We start from the raw sequence: 17,022 nt of genomic DNA on the forward strand, positions 1-17,022 counted from the left end.
ACACACACACACACACACACACACACTCACACACACACACACACACACACACACACACACAGAGAAAAGCATGCACGTGCACACACACACACACACACACACACACACACACACACACACACACACACACTCACACACACAGAGAAAAGCATGCACGTGCACACTCACACACACACACACACACACACACACACACACACACACACACACACACTCACACACACACACACACACACACACACTCACACACACACACACACACTCACAGAGCCATGCTTCTGTTGGACATTTGAGAATTGTATTGATGCATCTGTGTGTATTATTATAATAGTTTATCTGAGTAGAGGAGGCAAGAACATTGACAGTGTAGGGTGAAGTGGCCTCCCCCACTAATGGTTTAAAATCAGGTTGGCCTGTAATACCACTCCTGGCCACACGGGGGAGATGTGGAGCTAGCTTGTCTGGCAGTGTTTTCAGGGTGTTGTGCAGTGTGTGTGTGTGTGTGTGTGCTGTTAGATGTGTGAGAGAATGTTTCAGTTTCTCCTCAGTCAATGCCACTCCGACATTGCTCGTCCTAATATTTATATATTTCTTAATTCCAATATTTTGCTTTTAGATTTATGTGTATTGTTAGATACTACTGCACTGTTGGAGCTAGGAACACAAGCATTTCGTTACACCTACAATAACACCTGCTAAATTATTATTATTATTCATTTAACTAGGAAAGTCAGTTAAGAACAAATACAGTTCCCATATCAGATCTACAAACATACTGTATGAATGTAACCCAACATATTAATGTAAATACTGTCACCAGAGAGTGACAGATGAAGTTGGTAGTGTTGTGTGCTTAGTGAACGGGTGCTTAGGGAAAAGGGCCTGTTGCCATGTGAAGATGACCTTTTCTCTGTAATTATTATTTACACCCTATGGGACTCCCAATCACGGCCGGATGTGATGAGGCTTGGATTCGAACCAGGGATGCCTCTCGCACTGAGATAGTGTGCCTTAGACCGCTGCGCCACTCAGGAGCCCAACATATGTTTATGTTATCAATAAAATGTGATTCGATGTGTCTCTGGTTAACCCTCAAGACAAGCTACAGGTTTACACACACACCTTGTAACTTAGTGGATGTCATAGACTTACTTCCTTCCTTTTCCTGTATTATCCTGAAGGATTGTGGGATGCCTACCTGCTGCTTGTTTTAGTTTAGTAACAGATGCCGGTATGAACTAACTAACTAAACAAAATGCCCTTTCTCTCTCTTTGTCCTTCTCCCTCCATCTCTCTCTCTTTGTCCTTCTCCCTCCATCTCTCTCTCTCTCTCTTTGTCCTTCTCCCTTCATCTCTCTCTCTTTGTGCTTCTCCCTCCATCTCTCTCTCTTTGTCCTTCTCCCTCCATCTCTCTCTCATTGTCCTTCTCTCTCCATCTCTCTCTCTTTGTCCTTCTCCCTCCATCTCTCTCTCTTTGTCCTTCTCCCTCCATCTCTCTCTCGTTGTCCTTCTCCCTCCATCTCTCTCTCTTTGTCCTTCTCCCTCCATGTCTCTCTCTTTGTCCTTCTCCCTCCATCTCTCTCTCTTTGTCCTTCTCCCTCCATCTCTCTCTCTTTGTCCTTCTCTCTCCATCTCTCTCTCTTTGTCCTTCTCCCTCCATCTCTCTCTCTTTGTCCTTCTCCCTCCATCTCTCTCTCTCTCTCTTTGTCCTTCTCCCTCCATCTCTCTCTCTTTGTGCTTCTCCCTCCATCTCTCTCTCTTTGTGCTTCTCCCTCCATCTCTCTCTCTTTGTCCTTCTCCCTCCATCTCTCTCTCATTGTCCTTCTCTCTCCATCTCTCTCTCTTTGTCCTTCTCCCTCCATCTCTCTCTCTTTGTCCTTCTCCCTCCATCTCTCTCTCGTTGTCCTTCTCCCTCCATGTCTCTCTCTTTGTCCTTCTCCCTCCATCTCTCTCTCTTTGTCCTTCTCCCTCCATCTCTCTCTCTTTGTCCTTCTCCCTCCATGTCTCTCTCTTTGTCCTTATCCCTCCATCTCTCTCTCTTTGTCCTTCTCCCTCCATCTCTCTCTCTTTGTCCTTCTCTCTCCATCTCTCTCTCTTTGTCCTTCTCCCTCCACCTCTCTCTCTTTGTCCTTCTCCCTCCACCTCTCTCTCTTTGTCCTTCTCCCTCCATCTCTCTCTCTCTCTCCATCTCTCTCTCTATGTCCTTCTCTCTCTCCATCTCTCTCTTTGTCCTTCTCTCTCTCCATCTGTCTCTCTTTGTCCTTCTCTCTCTCTTTGTCCTCTCTCTATCTTTGTCCTCTCTCTCCATCTCTCTCTCTTTGTCCATCTCTCCCTCCACCTCTCTCTCTTTGTCCTCTCTCTATCTTTGTCCTCTCTCCATCTCTCTCTTTCCCTTTCTTAATCACTGTCACTTCCATGACACCTCCTACTTCCCTTGGGCTGAAGGAGATCCTGATAAAATGTAAATCAAGCTCTCTCCCTCCTCTCTCCCACTGAATGAGTAAAACACATTTTAAAAGCCACACTGTTAGCTGTCCAGTACATTGCTCTTTTACACTCATTGGACTGAATCGTGTCCCTCGTACGGAGCAGCACCTAACAATGAAGACTGATGATGATGATGATGATGCCTTCTTGGTAACACTTTGTTAAATCATTCTATGTGTAACGTTAGGGTCATGTGACCTAGTCATTTGTGTGGGCTTTACAATTATATCACTGCATCTGTTAGATGGCTTTTTTTCATTTGACCCCTTTTTCTCCCCAATTTCATGGTTTTAAATTGTTTCTAGTAGCTACTATCTTGTCTCATCGCTACAACTCCCGGACGGGCTCGGGAGAGTCGAAGGTTGAAAGTCATGCGTCCTCCGATACACAACCCAACCAAGCCGCACTGCTTCTTAACACAGCGCGCATCCAACCCGGAAGCCAGCCGCACCAATGTGTCGAAGGAAACACCGTGCACCTGGCAACCTTGGTTAGCGCGCACTGCGCCCGGAGTCGCTGGTGCGCGATGAGACAAGGACATCCCGACCAAGCCCTCCCTAACCCGGACGACGCTAGGCCAATTGTGCGGCCGGTTACGACAGAGCCTGGGCGCGAACCCAGAGTCTCAGATGACACACCACTGTTAAGTGCCGTTTATGTGGTATTTGCGCTGAAGACCAATCAAAAAGCTGACAAAAGTTTAAATGACAAGGCTACTTCCTTAATGCCATGTTTTTCATTGGGTATACTGTGGTCTGTATGTTTGTCATGATGTCGGTAGGCCACTAGAGAGACACAGCTGTCCACCGCAATCAGAACCATCCATCCTGGGACCGTAACCACAAAGCCTCTCAGAATAGAAGTTCTGATCTAGAATCAGTTTGGCCTGTTAGATCATAATGACAGATCCTGGATCAGCACTCCTGCTCTGAGGTGTTTTGTGGATACGGCTCCAGGTCCTGGTTCCTATACAATAAAAGAACAACTGCACCGTTACTCAAATGAAAATGTCCCGTCTTTTATTGTGTAAAAAAACAACATTAAAATCACTGGCTGCCATGGCAACATGGTTAAGAATGATCAAAGTACCACTCCCTACTTAGTTACAATCACAGGTTGCCTCCAAATTCTCCACCCATCTCCCAGTGTGCACTCGTACACTTTTTGTTCTGGTTTTAAAAAGCATCGGAATGATGTAGTCATTGGCTGGAGGGAGATTCAGCCATTAAACCCATGACTGGGAGTGTGCCAGGCAAGTATACACTTGGGGGGGGGGGTGTAGGATTGGGACGTAGCAAAAGCTTTAGGATCAATGGTAAACTAGGTTCTCTGTAAACTGTTTCTGTCACCTATACCACACAAGTTAGATGGACACACACACACACACACACACATCCCCCCCACACACACATCCCCACATTGAAAACCCCCCACAAACATCATACCTGTTCATCTAGATATCAGCATAGAATCTTACTGGCACATAAAACTCAGTAACACCAAAAAAAAGGTGATTGGCTACCTACAACAGGTCACAAAGACATGGACCAATGAGAGAAGAAGGACATTAGGGGTTGGGTGGGGCTTGTTCTGGTAAAATAGGAGGATCCATAGAAATTCAATTACTAGAGAGATTTAAACCCAACGTGCACTATTGGGCGCATCACATCCTTGATGCATTGTGGGTAAATGATGACTGACTCAGGGGCAGACTGGGACCATAAGTCAGCTCTGGAATTTCTAACACTGACCCATTTTTATCCATGACGCATTATTAGATATAGAAAATAAGCATTTTGTAAAAATTAATATATATATATATATATACACATACATACACACACACACATATATACACACACACACACATTTTTTACAAAATGCTAATTGAGACAGGCCCACTGGGCTACCAGCCCATCTGGTATCTGCCCAGAAATGCCAGTCCGCCCCTGGACCCACTGATCTACAAACGATGAGTGTTCTCAGAGTATGAGGGCTGATCTAGGATCAGTTTGGCCCTTTAGATCATAATGAATCAGATTACATGGACAGGGTGGGACCTGAAAAAAGTGAACATTCTCATTGGACAAATGGAGGCAGAACCTCTTGTCATTTCTGTTGTCTAGTTCTGTGTCTAATGAACACCACCCAGGGAGTAAAAGGCACCGTGTTGAGCCCAGATGGTAAAGGAGTGTCCCAAATAGCACCCTATTCCCTAGATAGTGCACTACTAGGCGCAGCTGGTAGCCTAGTGGTTAGAGCGTTGGGCCAGTAACCGAAAGGTTGCTGGATCGAATCCCCGAGCTGACAAGGCAAAAATCTGTCGTTCTGCCTCTAGGTAAATCCTAACTGGCTTGCCTAGTTAAATAAAGGTTCAACATCTTCTGACCAGAGATGGGATCTAGATAAGGAATAAGGTGCAATTTGTGACGCAGGTAATTTACTCTTCTGCTTCCTCCTCGTCTTCCTTCCTCTCTCCACTCTTTTCCTCTCTTCTCTTCCCACCTTAACCCTGATTGGCTGTGAGGTGGCGGAGTGGGCGTGTCTTTATGTACAGACACGCCTCTTATCGTCAAACAGTCTGCGGACGGTATAGACCTGAGAGAGGAGGAACAGACAGTTAGAGACCGAGATGTTACCTGAGTGACTGATTACACTGATGTTGGCAGAAGACCCCCACACTGCTCAAATCAAATGCACCTTTTAGCACTATAATGATGTCGGCAGAAGACCCCCAAACTGCTCAAATTAAACGCACCTTTTATCCCATAATGATGTTGGCAGAAGACCCCCACCCCACACTGCTCAAATCAAACGCACCTTTTATCCCATAATGATGTTGGCAGAAGACCCCCACACTGCTCAAATCAAACGCACCTTTTATCCCATAATGATGTTGGCAGAAGACCCCCACACTGCTCAAATCAAACGCACCTTTTATCCCATAATGATGTTGGCAGAAGACCCCTACACTGCTCAAATCAAACGCACCTTTTATCCCATAATGATGTTGGCAGAAGACCCCCACACTGCTCAAATCAAACGCACCTTTTATCCCATAATGATGTTGGCAGAAGACCCTCTATAGGAATGGTAGACTATAGACCCATCTTTATTAAAAGACTCAATCATGGACACTGTTACTGACAGTTGTGGCTGCTTCGCGTGATGTATTGTTGTCTCTACCTTCTTGCCTTTGTGCTGTTGTCTGGGCCCATGTACCATGTTTTGTTCTCCTACCATGTTGTGTTGCTACCACGTTGTATTATATTTTGAACCCCAGGACCACGTCTCCCCAGGTCTCTCTTGTCGTGATGTGTGTGTTTTGTATTATATTTTGAACCCCAGGACCACGTCTCCCCAGGTCTCTCTTGTCGTGATGTGTGTGTTTTGTATTATATTTTGAACCCCAGGACCACGTCTCCCCAGAGTTGAACTCCCTGTACTAGGGTATATATAGTGATAGAGTTATGTCTGTGTTCTGGACCTCGTAGGGTCAGAGTTGAACTCCCTGTACTAGGGTATATATAGTGATAGAGTTATGTCTGTGTTCTGGACCTCGTAGGGTCAGAGTTGAACACCCTGTACTAGGGTATATAGAGTTATGTCTGTGTTCTGGACCTCGTAGGGTCAGAGTTGAACACCCTGTACTAGGGTATATAGAGTTATGTCTGTGTTCTGGACCTCGTAGGGTCAGAGTTGAACACCCTGTACTAGGGTATATAGAGTTATGTCTGTGTTCTGGACCTCGTAGGGTCAGAGTTGAACACCCTGTACTAGGGTATGTATAGTGATAGAGTTATGTCTGTGTTCTGGACCTCGTAGGGTCAGAGTTGAACTCCATGTACTAGGGTATGTATAGTGATAGAGTTATGTCTGTGTTCTGGACCTCGTAGGGTCAGAGTTGAACACCCTGTACTAGGGTATGTATAGTGATAGAGTTATGTCTGTGTTCTGGACCTCGTAGGGTCAGAGTTGAACTCCCTGTACTAGGGTATGTATAGTGATAGAGTTATGTCTGTGTTCTGGACCTCGTAGGGTCAGAGTTGAACACCCTGTACTAGGGTATATAGAGTTATGTCTGTGTTCTGGACCTCGTAGGGTCAGAGTTGAACACCCTGTACTAGGGTATATAGAGTTATGTCTGTGTTCTGGACCTCGTAGGGTCAGAGTTGAACACCCTGTACTAGGGTATGTATAGTGATAGAGTTATGTCTGTGTTCTGGACCTCGTAGGGTCAGAGTTGAACACCCTGTACTAGGGTATATAGAGTTATGTCTGTGTTCTGGACCTCGTAGGGTCAGAGTTGAACACCCTGTACTAGGGTATATAGAGTTATGTCTGTGTTCTGGACCTCGTAGGGTCAGAGTTGAATTCCCTGTACTAGGGTATGTATAGTTATAGTTAGGTCTGTGTTCTGGAGGTTAAACAGGGAGTGGTATATTTCTGCTATTGCCGTTATGGGTGCTTGGTAATTGGCTGCTCATGTCTATAACATATATTAAATATGTTTAATATACCATGTCCGTTTTTAATCACGCAGTGACCTACCGCACCCGCCGACCTACCGCACCGCTGACCTACCACACCGCTGACCTACCACACCGCTGACCTACCACACCGCTGACCTACCACACCGCTGACCTACCACACCGCTGACCTACCACACCGCTGACCTACGGCGCCCGCTGACCTACGGCGCCCGCTGACCTACCGCACCCGTTGACCTACCGCACCCGCTGACCTACCACACCGCTGACCTACCACACCGCTGACCTACCACACCGCTGACCTACCACACCGTTGACCTACGGCGCCCGCTGACCTACCACACCGCTGACCTACCACACCGCTGACCTACCACACCGCTGACCTACCGCACCCGTTGACCTACCGCACCCGTTGACCTACCGCACCCGTTGACCTACCACATCACAACCCGTGTTTCCTTGCTAGTCAATGAACTCACGTCTACTACTGTTTCGGAGATCAAGCGGGGAGCTAGAGATTTGTTCATCGCCCGTGTCCTCTGATTGGCTCAGCTTCAAAAACATCAAAGTGCCCACTAGAAGCATCTCCCACCCTCCTCTCCCCCTCTGATTGGCTCAGCTTCAAAAACATCAAAGTGCCCACTAGAAGCATCTCCCACCCTCCTCTCCCCCTCTGATTGGCTCAGCTTCAAAAACCTCAAAGTGCCCACTAGAAGCATCTTTTTGCATATTTTAGGGTAGTTCTTCATACCAACATACTTTGACCTGAAAATTTGTGCAGGTTGGCAGGTCTGTAACTAGGAGACTGGTACAGGACCAGAAGGAGACCCTCCACAGGTTGTCCTAGTGTGGGGGTGTGTTACCTGAGTTAGTGCGACCCCCAGCATTACAATGAGACTGGTACAGGACCAGAAGGAGACCCTCCACAGGTTGTCCTAGTGTGGGGGTGTGTTACCTGAGTTAGTGCGACCCCCAGCATTACAATGAGACTGGTACAGGACCAGAAGGAGACCCTCCACAGGTTGTCTTCTAGCAGGTTACGGTCCCTGGCCTCAAACGCTCTCAGTACCGTCTGCATCTGACGACTCCTCTCTAGCCGACGGTGTACTGAGTCTATTGACTCCTGGAGGGGAGGAGAGAGAGGAGGGAGGGGGAGAGAGGAGGGGAGGGAGGGGGAGAGAGGAGGGAGGGGAGGAGAGAGAGAGGAGTAAGGGGGAGAGAGGAGAGTGGGGAGGAGAGAGAGAGGAGGGAGGGGGAGAGAGGAGAGAGAGGAGGAAGGGGGAGGAGGAGGAAGGAGAGGGTGATGAGGAAGAGAGAGGGGGGAGTTTGAAAAGAGGAAAGGTACTGTGTTCGTTCAGTTGTTGAAGACATGGTCATCCATCCAATAGCCTACTCACCCTAATGTCCTCCAGCTTGTACTCCAATAGGCTCTCAGGCTCTCCAAGCCCCGCCCACTCGTCATCCCCGCCAACGTCGCCCGGCTGTCCCTCGATGATGACCTGTATTTTTACACACACACTTTATAGTATCTTTATTTACATTTGATTAAATTAGCAGACGCTCTTATCCAGAGCAACTTACAGTAAATCAAATCAACCAATTAATAAAGATATATTAATACAAATAAACCTCAAAGAAGACCATCTTCTCAGAGAAGCGGCTGAAGCTGTTGTCAAAACAGATCTGGTAGTCTCCTTCCTCCGTGGGTTCCACACTAGAACAAAGCAACCAATCAGAGACGCTGACACAGAGAAAGCAACCAATCAGAGATGTGGGCACAAAGCCAACCAAAAAGAGAGGGAAGGGGAGAGAGCGAGGTCAAAAGACACAGGTTGATCTGAGGTTGAATTGTGACATCACAGAAGCAGAGAAATAGACCAATCGCAGAACTAGAAGAGATGTTGTGCGGGTAGATTGGTCCAATGAGAGGCAGCGGTACTGACATGTGGACTCCGTCTGAGCGGCGGAACTCAGAGATGAGCTGGAATCCGTGAGGAGAGAGAATGGTGAAATCTACATCCATACCTGCACCGGCTATCACCTGGAGAGAGGAACACACACACACACCAGAAAGGTACTTTTACAACAGCTATAGACATGAGTCACACTGCACGTCAGAGAGCTAGGATATGAAACATGTTACCTGAGTAAAACAGGATGTGTACTCAGTGACGTGAACCCCTCTGAATGGTGCAGGTAGAAATAGAGGAAATAGAGCTGACAGGATCTCCTATTCTCTCTGACAGTTTCTGTACAACACATTTCTATCATCTGTCTGAACCTCCATTCTCCCGAGAGGGCATAGGGTTTCTGGTCACAGGTAGTGCTCTACATAGGGAATAGGGATGCAGACGACCCCCTATCAGATAGGCCTAATCTCTACACCATAGTGGAGGAACTAGGTTCTGTGTCAACTGTTTCTCTGTCCCCTGTATCGCAACTGAAATCAGATGGACACACACTCTCACACCCCTACGTCATCACACAAGGAAAACAAAAACACAAACATGGCTGTTCTTCTAGAGATGTGATTCTTACTGGCACATAGAACCCATCTATACATCAACAGTCTGACGTCACAGGACAAGGTTGTATATGTGAGTCTTACTGGCACATAGAACCCATCTACACATCAACAGTCTGACGTTACAGGACAAGGTTGTATATGTGATTCTTACTGGCACATAGAACCCATCTACACATGAACAGTCTGACGTCACAGGACAAGGTTGTATATGTGAGTCTTACTGGCACATAGAACCCATCTATACATGAACAGTCTGACGTCACAGGACAAGGTTGTATATGTGAGTCTTACTGGCACATAGAACCCATCTATACATGAACAGTCTGACGTTACAGGACAAGGTTGTATATGTGAGTCTTACTGGCACATAGAACCCATCTATACATGAATAGTCTGACGTTACAGGACAAGGTTGTATATGTGAGTCTTACTGGCACATAGAACCCATCTATACATCAACAGTCTGACGTTACAGGACAAGGTTGTATATGTGATTCTTACTGGCACATAGAACCCATCTACACATGAACAGTCTGACGTCACAGGACAAGGTTGTATATGTGAGTCTTACTGGCACATAGAACCCATCTATACATGAACAGTCTGACGTCACAGGACAAGGTTGTATATGTGATTCTTACTGGCACATAGAACCCATCTACACATGAACAGTCTGACGTCACAGGACAAGGTTGTATATGTGATTCTTACTGGCACATAGAACCCATCTACACATGAACAGTCTGACGTTACAGGACAAGGTTGTATATGTGATTCTTACTGGCACATAGAACCCATCTACACATGAACAGTCTGACGTCACAGGACAAGGTTGTATATGTGAGTCTTACTGGCACATAGAACCCATCTACACATCAACAGTCTGACATTACAGGACAAGGTTGTATATGTGAGTCTTACTGGCACATAGAACCCATCTACACATGAACAGTCTGACGTCACAGGACAAGGTTGTATATGTGAGTCTTACTGGCACATAGAACCCATCTATACATGAACAGTCTGACGTTACAGGACAAGGTTGTATATGTGAGTCTTACTGGCACATAGAACCCATCTATACATGAACAGTCTGACATTACAGGACAAGGTTGTATATGTGAGTCTTACTGGCACATAGAACCCATCTATACATGAACAGTCTGACATTACAGGACAAGGTTGTATATGTGAGTCTTACTGGCACATAGAACCCATCTATACATGAACAGTCTGACGTTACAGGACAAGGTTGTATATGTGAGTCTTCCTGGCACATAGAACCCATCTACACATCAACAGTCTGACGTCACAGGACAAGGTTGTATATGTGAGTCTTACTGGCACATAGAACCCATCTATACATGAACAGTCTGACGTTACAGGACAAGGTTGTATATGTGAGTCTTACTGGCACATAGAACCCATCTACACATGAACAGTCTGACGTTACAGGACAAGGTTGTATATGTGAGTCTTACTGGCACATAGAACCCATCTATACATGAACAGTCTGACGTTACAGGACAAGGTTGTATATGTGAGTCTTACTGGCACATAGAACCCATCTACACATGAACAGTCTGACGTCACAGGACAAGGTTGTAAATGTGAGTCTTACTGGCACATAGAACCCATCTATACATGAACAGTCTGACGTCACAGGACAAGGTTGTATATGTGAGTCTTACTGGCACATAGAACTCATCTACACATGAACAGTCTGACGTTACAGGACAAGGTTGTATATGTGAGTCTTACTGGCACATAGAACCCATCTATACATGAACAGTCTGACATTACAGGACAAGGTTGTATATGTGAGTCTTACTGGCACATAGAACCCATCTATACATGAACAGTCTGACATTACAGGACAAGGTTGTATATGTGAGTCTTACTGGCACATAGAACCCATCTACACATGAACAGTCTGACGTCACAGGACAAGGTTGTATATGTGAGTCTTCCTGGCACATAGAACCCATCTACACATCAACAGTCTGACGTCACAGGACAAGGTTGTATATGTGAGTCTTACTGGCACATAGAACCCATCTATACATGAACAGTCTGACGTTACAGGACAAGGTTGTATATGTGAGTCTTACTGGCACATAGAACCCATCTACACATGAACAGTCTGACGTCACAGGACAAGGTTGTAAATGTGAGTCTTACTGGCACATAGAACCCATCTATACATGAACAGTCTGACGTCACAGGACAAGGTTGTATATGTGAGTCTTACTGGCACATAGAACCCATCTACACATGAACAGTCTGACGTTACAGGACAAGGTTGTATATGTGAGTCTTACTGGCACATAGAACCCATCTATACATGAACAGTCTGACATTACAGGACAAGGTTGTATATGTGAGTCTTACTGGCACATAGAACCCATCTATACATGAACAGTCTGACATTACAGGACAAGGTTGTATATGTGAGTCTTACTGGCACATAGAACCCATCTATACATGAACAGTCTGACGTTACAGGACAAGGTTGTATATGTGAGTCTTCCTGGCACATAGAACCCATCTACACATCAACAGTCTGACGTCACAGGACAAGGTTGTATATGTGAGTCTTACTGGCACATAGAACCCATCTATACATGAACAGTCTGACGTTACAGGACAAGGTTGTATATGTGAGTCTTACTGGCACATAGAACCCATCTACACATCAACAGTCTGACGTCACAGGACAAGGTTGTATATGTGAGTCTTACTGGCACATAGAACCCATCTATACATGAACAGTCTGAAGTTACAGGACAAGGTTGTATATGTGAGTCTTACTGGCACATAGAACCCATCTACACATGAACAGTCTGACGTCACAGGACAAGGTTGTATATGTGAGTCTTACTGGCACATAGAACCCATCTACACATGAACAGTCTGACGTCACAGGACAAGGTTGTATATGTGAGTCTTACTGGCACATAGAACCCATTTATACATGAACAGTCTGACGTCACAGGACAAGGTTGTATATGTGAGTCTTACTGGCACATAGAACCCATCTACACATGAACAGTCTGACGTCACAGGACAAGGTTGTATATGTGAGTCTTACTGGCACATAGAACCCATCTACACATGAACAGTCTGACGTTACAGGACAAGGTTGTATATGTGAGTCTTACTGGCACATAGAACCCATTTATACATGAACAGTCTGACGTTACAGGACAAGGTTGTATATGTGAGTCTTACTGGCACATAGAACCCATCTACACATGAACAGTCTGACGTTACAGGACAAGGTTGTATATGTGAGTCTTACTGGCACATAGAACCCATCTACACATGAACAGTCTGACGTTACAGGACAAGGTTGTATATGTGAGTCTTACTGGCACATAGAACCCATTTATACATGAACAGTCTGACGTTACAGGACAAGGTTGTATATGTGAGTCTTACTGGCACATAGAACCCATCTACACATGAACAGTCTGACGTTACAGGACAAGGTTGTATATGTGAGTCTTACTGGCACATAGAACCCATCTACACATGAACAGTCTGACGTCACAGGACAAGGTTGTATATGTGAGTCTTACTGGCACATAGAACCCATCTACACATCAACAGTCTGACGTCACAGGACAAGGTTGTATATGTGAGTCTTACTGGCACATAGAACCCATCTATACATGAACAGTCTGACGTTACAGGACAAGGTTGTATATGTGAGTCTTACTGGCACATAGAACCCATCTACACATCAACAGTCTGACGTCACAGGACAAGGTTGTATATGTGAGTCTTACTGGCACATAGAACCAATCTATACATGAACAGTCTGACGTTACAGGACAAGGTTGTATATGTGAGTCTTACTGGCACATAGAACCCATCTATACATGAACAGTCTGAAGTTACAGGACAAGGTTGTATATGTGAGTCTTACTGGCACATAGAACCCATCTACACATGAACAGTCTGACGTCACAGGACAAGGTTGTATATGTGAGTCTTACTGGCACATAGAACCCATCTACACATGAACAGTCTGACGTCACAGGACAAGGTTGTATATGTGAGTCTTACTGGCACATAGAACCCATCTACACATGAACAGTCTGACGTCACAGGACAAGGTTGTATATGTGAGTCTTACTGGCACATAGAACCCATCTATACATGAACAGGCTGACGTCACAGGACAAGGTTGTATATGTGAGTCTTACTGGCACATAGAACCCATCTATACATGAAGAGTCTGACGTTACAGGACAAGGTTGTATATGTGAGTCTTACTGGCACATAGAACCCATCTATACATGAACAGTCTGACGTTACAGGACAAGGTTGTATATGTGAGTCTTACTGGCACATAGAACCCATTTATACATGAACAGTCTGACGTTACAGGACAAGGTTGTATATGTGAGTCTTACTGGCACATAGAACCCATCTATACATGAACAGTCTGACGTTACAGGACAAGGTTGTATATGTGAGTCTTACTGGCACATAGAACCCATCTATACATGAACAGTCTGACGTTACAGGACAAGGTTGTATATGTGAGTCTTACTGGCACATAGAACCCATCTATACATGAACAGTCTGACGTCACAGGACAAGGTTGTATATGTGAGTCTTACTGGCACATAGAACCCATCTACACATGAACAGTCTGACGTCACAGGACAAGGTTGTATATGTGAGTCTTACTGGCACATAGAACCCATCTACACATGAACAGTCTGACGTCACAGGACAAGGTTGTATATGTGAGTCTTACTGGCACATAGAACCCATTTATACATGAACAGTCTGACGTCACAGGACAAGGTTGTATATGTGAGTCTTACTGGCACATAGAACCCATCTACACATGAACAGTCTGACGTCACAGGACAAGGTTGTATATGTGAGTCTTACTGGCACATAGAACCCATCTACACATCAACAGAGGGGTTACACAACACACACACTGTCTGAGAGGGGTTACACATCAACACACACACTGCCTGAGAGGGGTTACACAACACACACACTGCCTGAGAGGGGTTACACATCAACACACACACTGCCTGAGAGGGGTTACACATCAACACACACACTGCCTGAGAGGGGTTACACATTAACACACACACTGCCTGAGAGGGGTTACACATTAACACACACACTGCCTGAGAGGGGTTACACATCAACACACACTGCCTGAGAGGGGTTACACATCAACACACACACTGCCTGAGAGGGGTTACACATCAACACACACTGCCTGAGAGGGGTTACACATCAACACACACACTGCCTGAGAGGGGTTACACATCAACACACACACTGCCTGAGAGGGGTTACACAACACACACACACTGCCTGAGAGGGGTTACACATCAACACACACTGCCTGAGGGGGGTTACACATCAACACACACTGCCTGAGAGGGGTAACACATCAACACTGCCTGAGAGGGGTTACACATCAACACACACACACACACTGCCTGAGAGGGGTTACACAACACACACACACTGCCTGAGAGGGGTTACACAACAACACACACTGCCTGAGAGGGGTTACACATCAACACACACACTGCCTGAGAGGGGTTACACAACACACACACATGCTTGAGTTGAATAGGTGGCAAGCTGCCTGTAAACTCCACTACAGGGACTCTCCCACTGAACAAACAGACTAGAGCTGCCTGTAAACTCCACTACAGGGACTCTCCCACTGAACAAACAGACTAGAGCTGCCTGCAACCCAATAATCTCTACTCCTCTGAAGTGTGCACTTATATAGCTCTCTAATATTGGCTAGCCTGGGGGGGGGGGGAGACACCCTGTAGCCTGGGGGGGAGCCACCCTGTAGCCTGGGGGGGGGAGGGGGATCAGGCTAGCTACCCTCCCCTCTGTGGATGGACTGGGATCAGGCTAGCTACCCTCCCCTCTGTGGACGGACTGGGATCAGGCTAGCTACCCTCCCCTCTGTGGACAGACTGGGATCAGGCTAGCTACCCTCCCCTCTGTGGACAGACTGGGATCAGGCTAGCTACCCTCCCCTCTGTGGGCGGACTGGGATCAGGCTAGCTACCCTCCCCTCTGTGGACGGACTGGGATCAGGCTAGCTACCCTCCCCTCTGTGGACGGACTGGGATCAGGCTAGCTACCCTCCCACAGATAGGCTAGCTAGCGTATAGAACGAAGACACATATTGATAGATATGACCTAATTGAGAGAGTTGTTGGAGCCGTTTGTGTCAAGATGTAGGTGAAGTGGTAGAATTAAGCAATAAGGCCCAAGGGGGTGTGGTATATGGCCAATATACCATGGCTAAGGGCTGTTCTTATGCACGACGCATCGCTGAGTGCCTGGACACAGCCCTTAGCTACCCTACCCTCTGTTGCCTTATTGCTATTATAAACTGGTTACCAACGTGGTATACGGTCTGATATACCACGGTTGTCAGCCAATCAGCATTCAGGGCTTGAACCACCCAGTTTATAATGATGTATTTACATCACTGGGTAGGATGTATTTGTAACACTTACACTGGCTAAATCTCTGTAGAGTGGAAGACGAGAGATGGAGAGAGAGACATTCATAAAACACTATTTAACGAGCAAATGTACCCCTCTCAGGAGTTAGCCCACTGTTCCCTGGGCGCCAAAGACCCCCCCCCCCCCCCAACCTCTCTGATTCAGAGGGGTTGGGTTAAATGCGGAAGACACATTTCAGTTGAATGCATTGAGTTGTACAACTGACCAGGTATCCCATTTTCTCCTCTGGGAGAAAGATACAATGTGGTAATAGCTATATGGTCCACCTGCATCATACGAAAGGTTAGGTTATAGATGGGGATACTACTGCAAAACAGCATCCTTGCTTATACGGCTTCAAGTAGTCTCTCTCATGTGTAGCCTGGGTCAAGTGTCCTACACAGCATACATGCGAAAGGGCACAACCAGATAGCTTGCTGCTGATGTGGCTCTCTCCTTAACTAGCGAGTTAGCTAGATAACGTTATCTGGCGCGACTAGCTTGCTGCTGTAGTTAGTCATCGCGGGAGGCGAACTGAGAATAGCATCATTGTCACAGCTAGCCTTTTCTGGGACTGTATCGTGTTTACATTGGCTAACGTTACAAGCCTGCTAACTTCTGCGTTGCGATCTTTTGTTGCTCGCCAATGCACACACTAGACAGCTAACCCACTAGTTAGTTTACCTGATACTCCACTTCCATGGTAACGTTCTTCGCAGCCGTTTGGAAAAAGCACTCGGTTCTTCCGGCTGGTAAGATAAAGGTGAATTCGCTGTCTTGGCTGTGGCCGAAAGCACGAATGGTTTCAAGACACGTCGCTACAACTAACGCCATGAAAACACATGTGGTGCTGCCTCGTCCTGCTGTCCGACGTGTGTCCATGGCGATAAATTAATTAGCTTCCTCGATGTGCTGAAATATGATAGCTAGCTACGTTATCATCCTGGCTAGCTAGCTAACTTCCAATAGCGTGTTTCTATGTTCCGCATCATCTGTT

The 17,022-nt window shown here is 46.2% G+C and overlaps 1 protein-coding gene across 1 annotated transcript; it reads right to left on the bottom strand.

Moving 5' to 3' along the window:
- Positions 1–3,489: 3,489 nt before the first annotated feature.
- LOC139424320 (transmembrane emp24 domain-containing protein 1-like) lies at positions 3,490–17,022 on the bottom strand. The gene is made up of 6 exons (XM_071176029.1): positions 16,710–17,022; positions 8,921–9,018; positions 8,607–8,691; positions 8,375–8,476; positions 7,933–8,100; positions 3,490–5,085 (listed from the first exon to the last, which is right to left on the bottom strand). The coding sequence occupies exons 1-6, from the start codon at positions 16,905–16,907 to the stop codon at positions 5,035–5,037; spliced, it is 702 nt and encodes a 233-aa protein (XP_071032130.1). The 5' UTR covers positions 16,908–17,022; the 3' UTR covers positions 3,490–5,034.

This window comes from Oncorhynchus clarkii, chromosome 13 (genome assembly GCF_045791955.1).
Source record: "Oncorhynchus clarkii lewisi isolate Uvic-CL-2024 chromosome 13, UVic_Ocla_1.0, whole genome shotgun sequence".
In the NCBI taxonomy this organism is placed as follows: Eukaryota; Metazoa; Chordata; class Actinopteri; order Salmoniformes; family Salmonidae; genus Oncorhynchus; species Oncorhynchus clarkii.

Coding starts and splice junctions, on each gene's coding strand:
- LOC139424320 (XM_071176029.1), bottom strand. CDS start 16,907: ATGGACACACGTCGGACAGCAGGACGAGGCAGCACCACATGTGTTTTC. Junction 8,692..8,920: donor CGCTCAGACGGAGTCCACAT/GTCAGTACCGCT, acceptor GCTTTGTTCTAG/TGTGGAACCCACGGAGGAAG. Junction 5,086..7,932: donor TGGGGGTCGCACTAACTCAG/GTAACACACCCC, acceptor CTCCTCTCTCAG/GTCTATACCGTCCGCAGACT.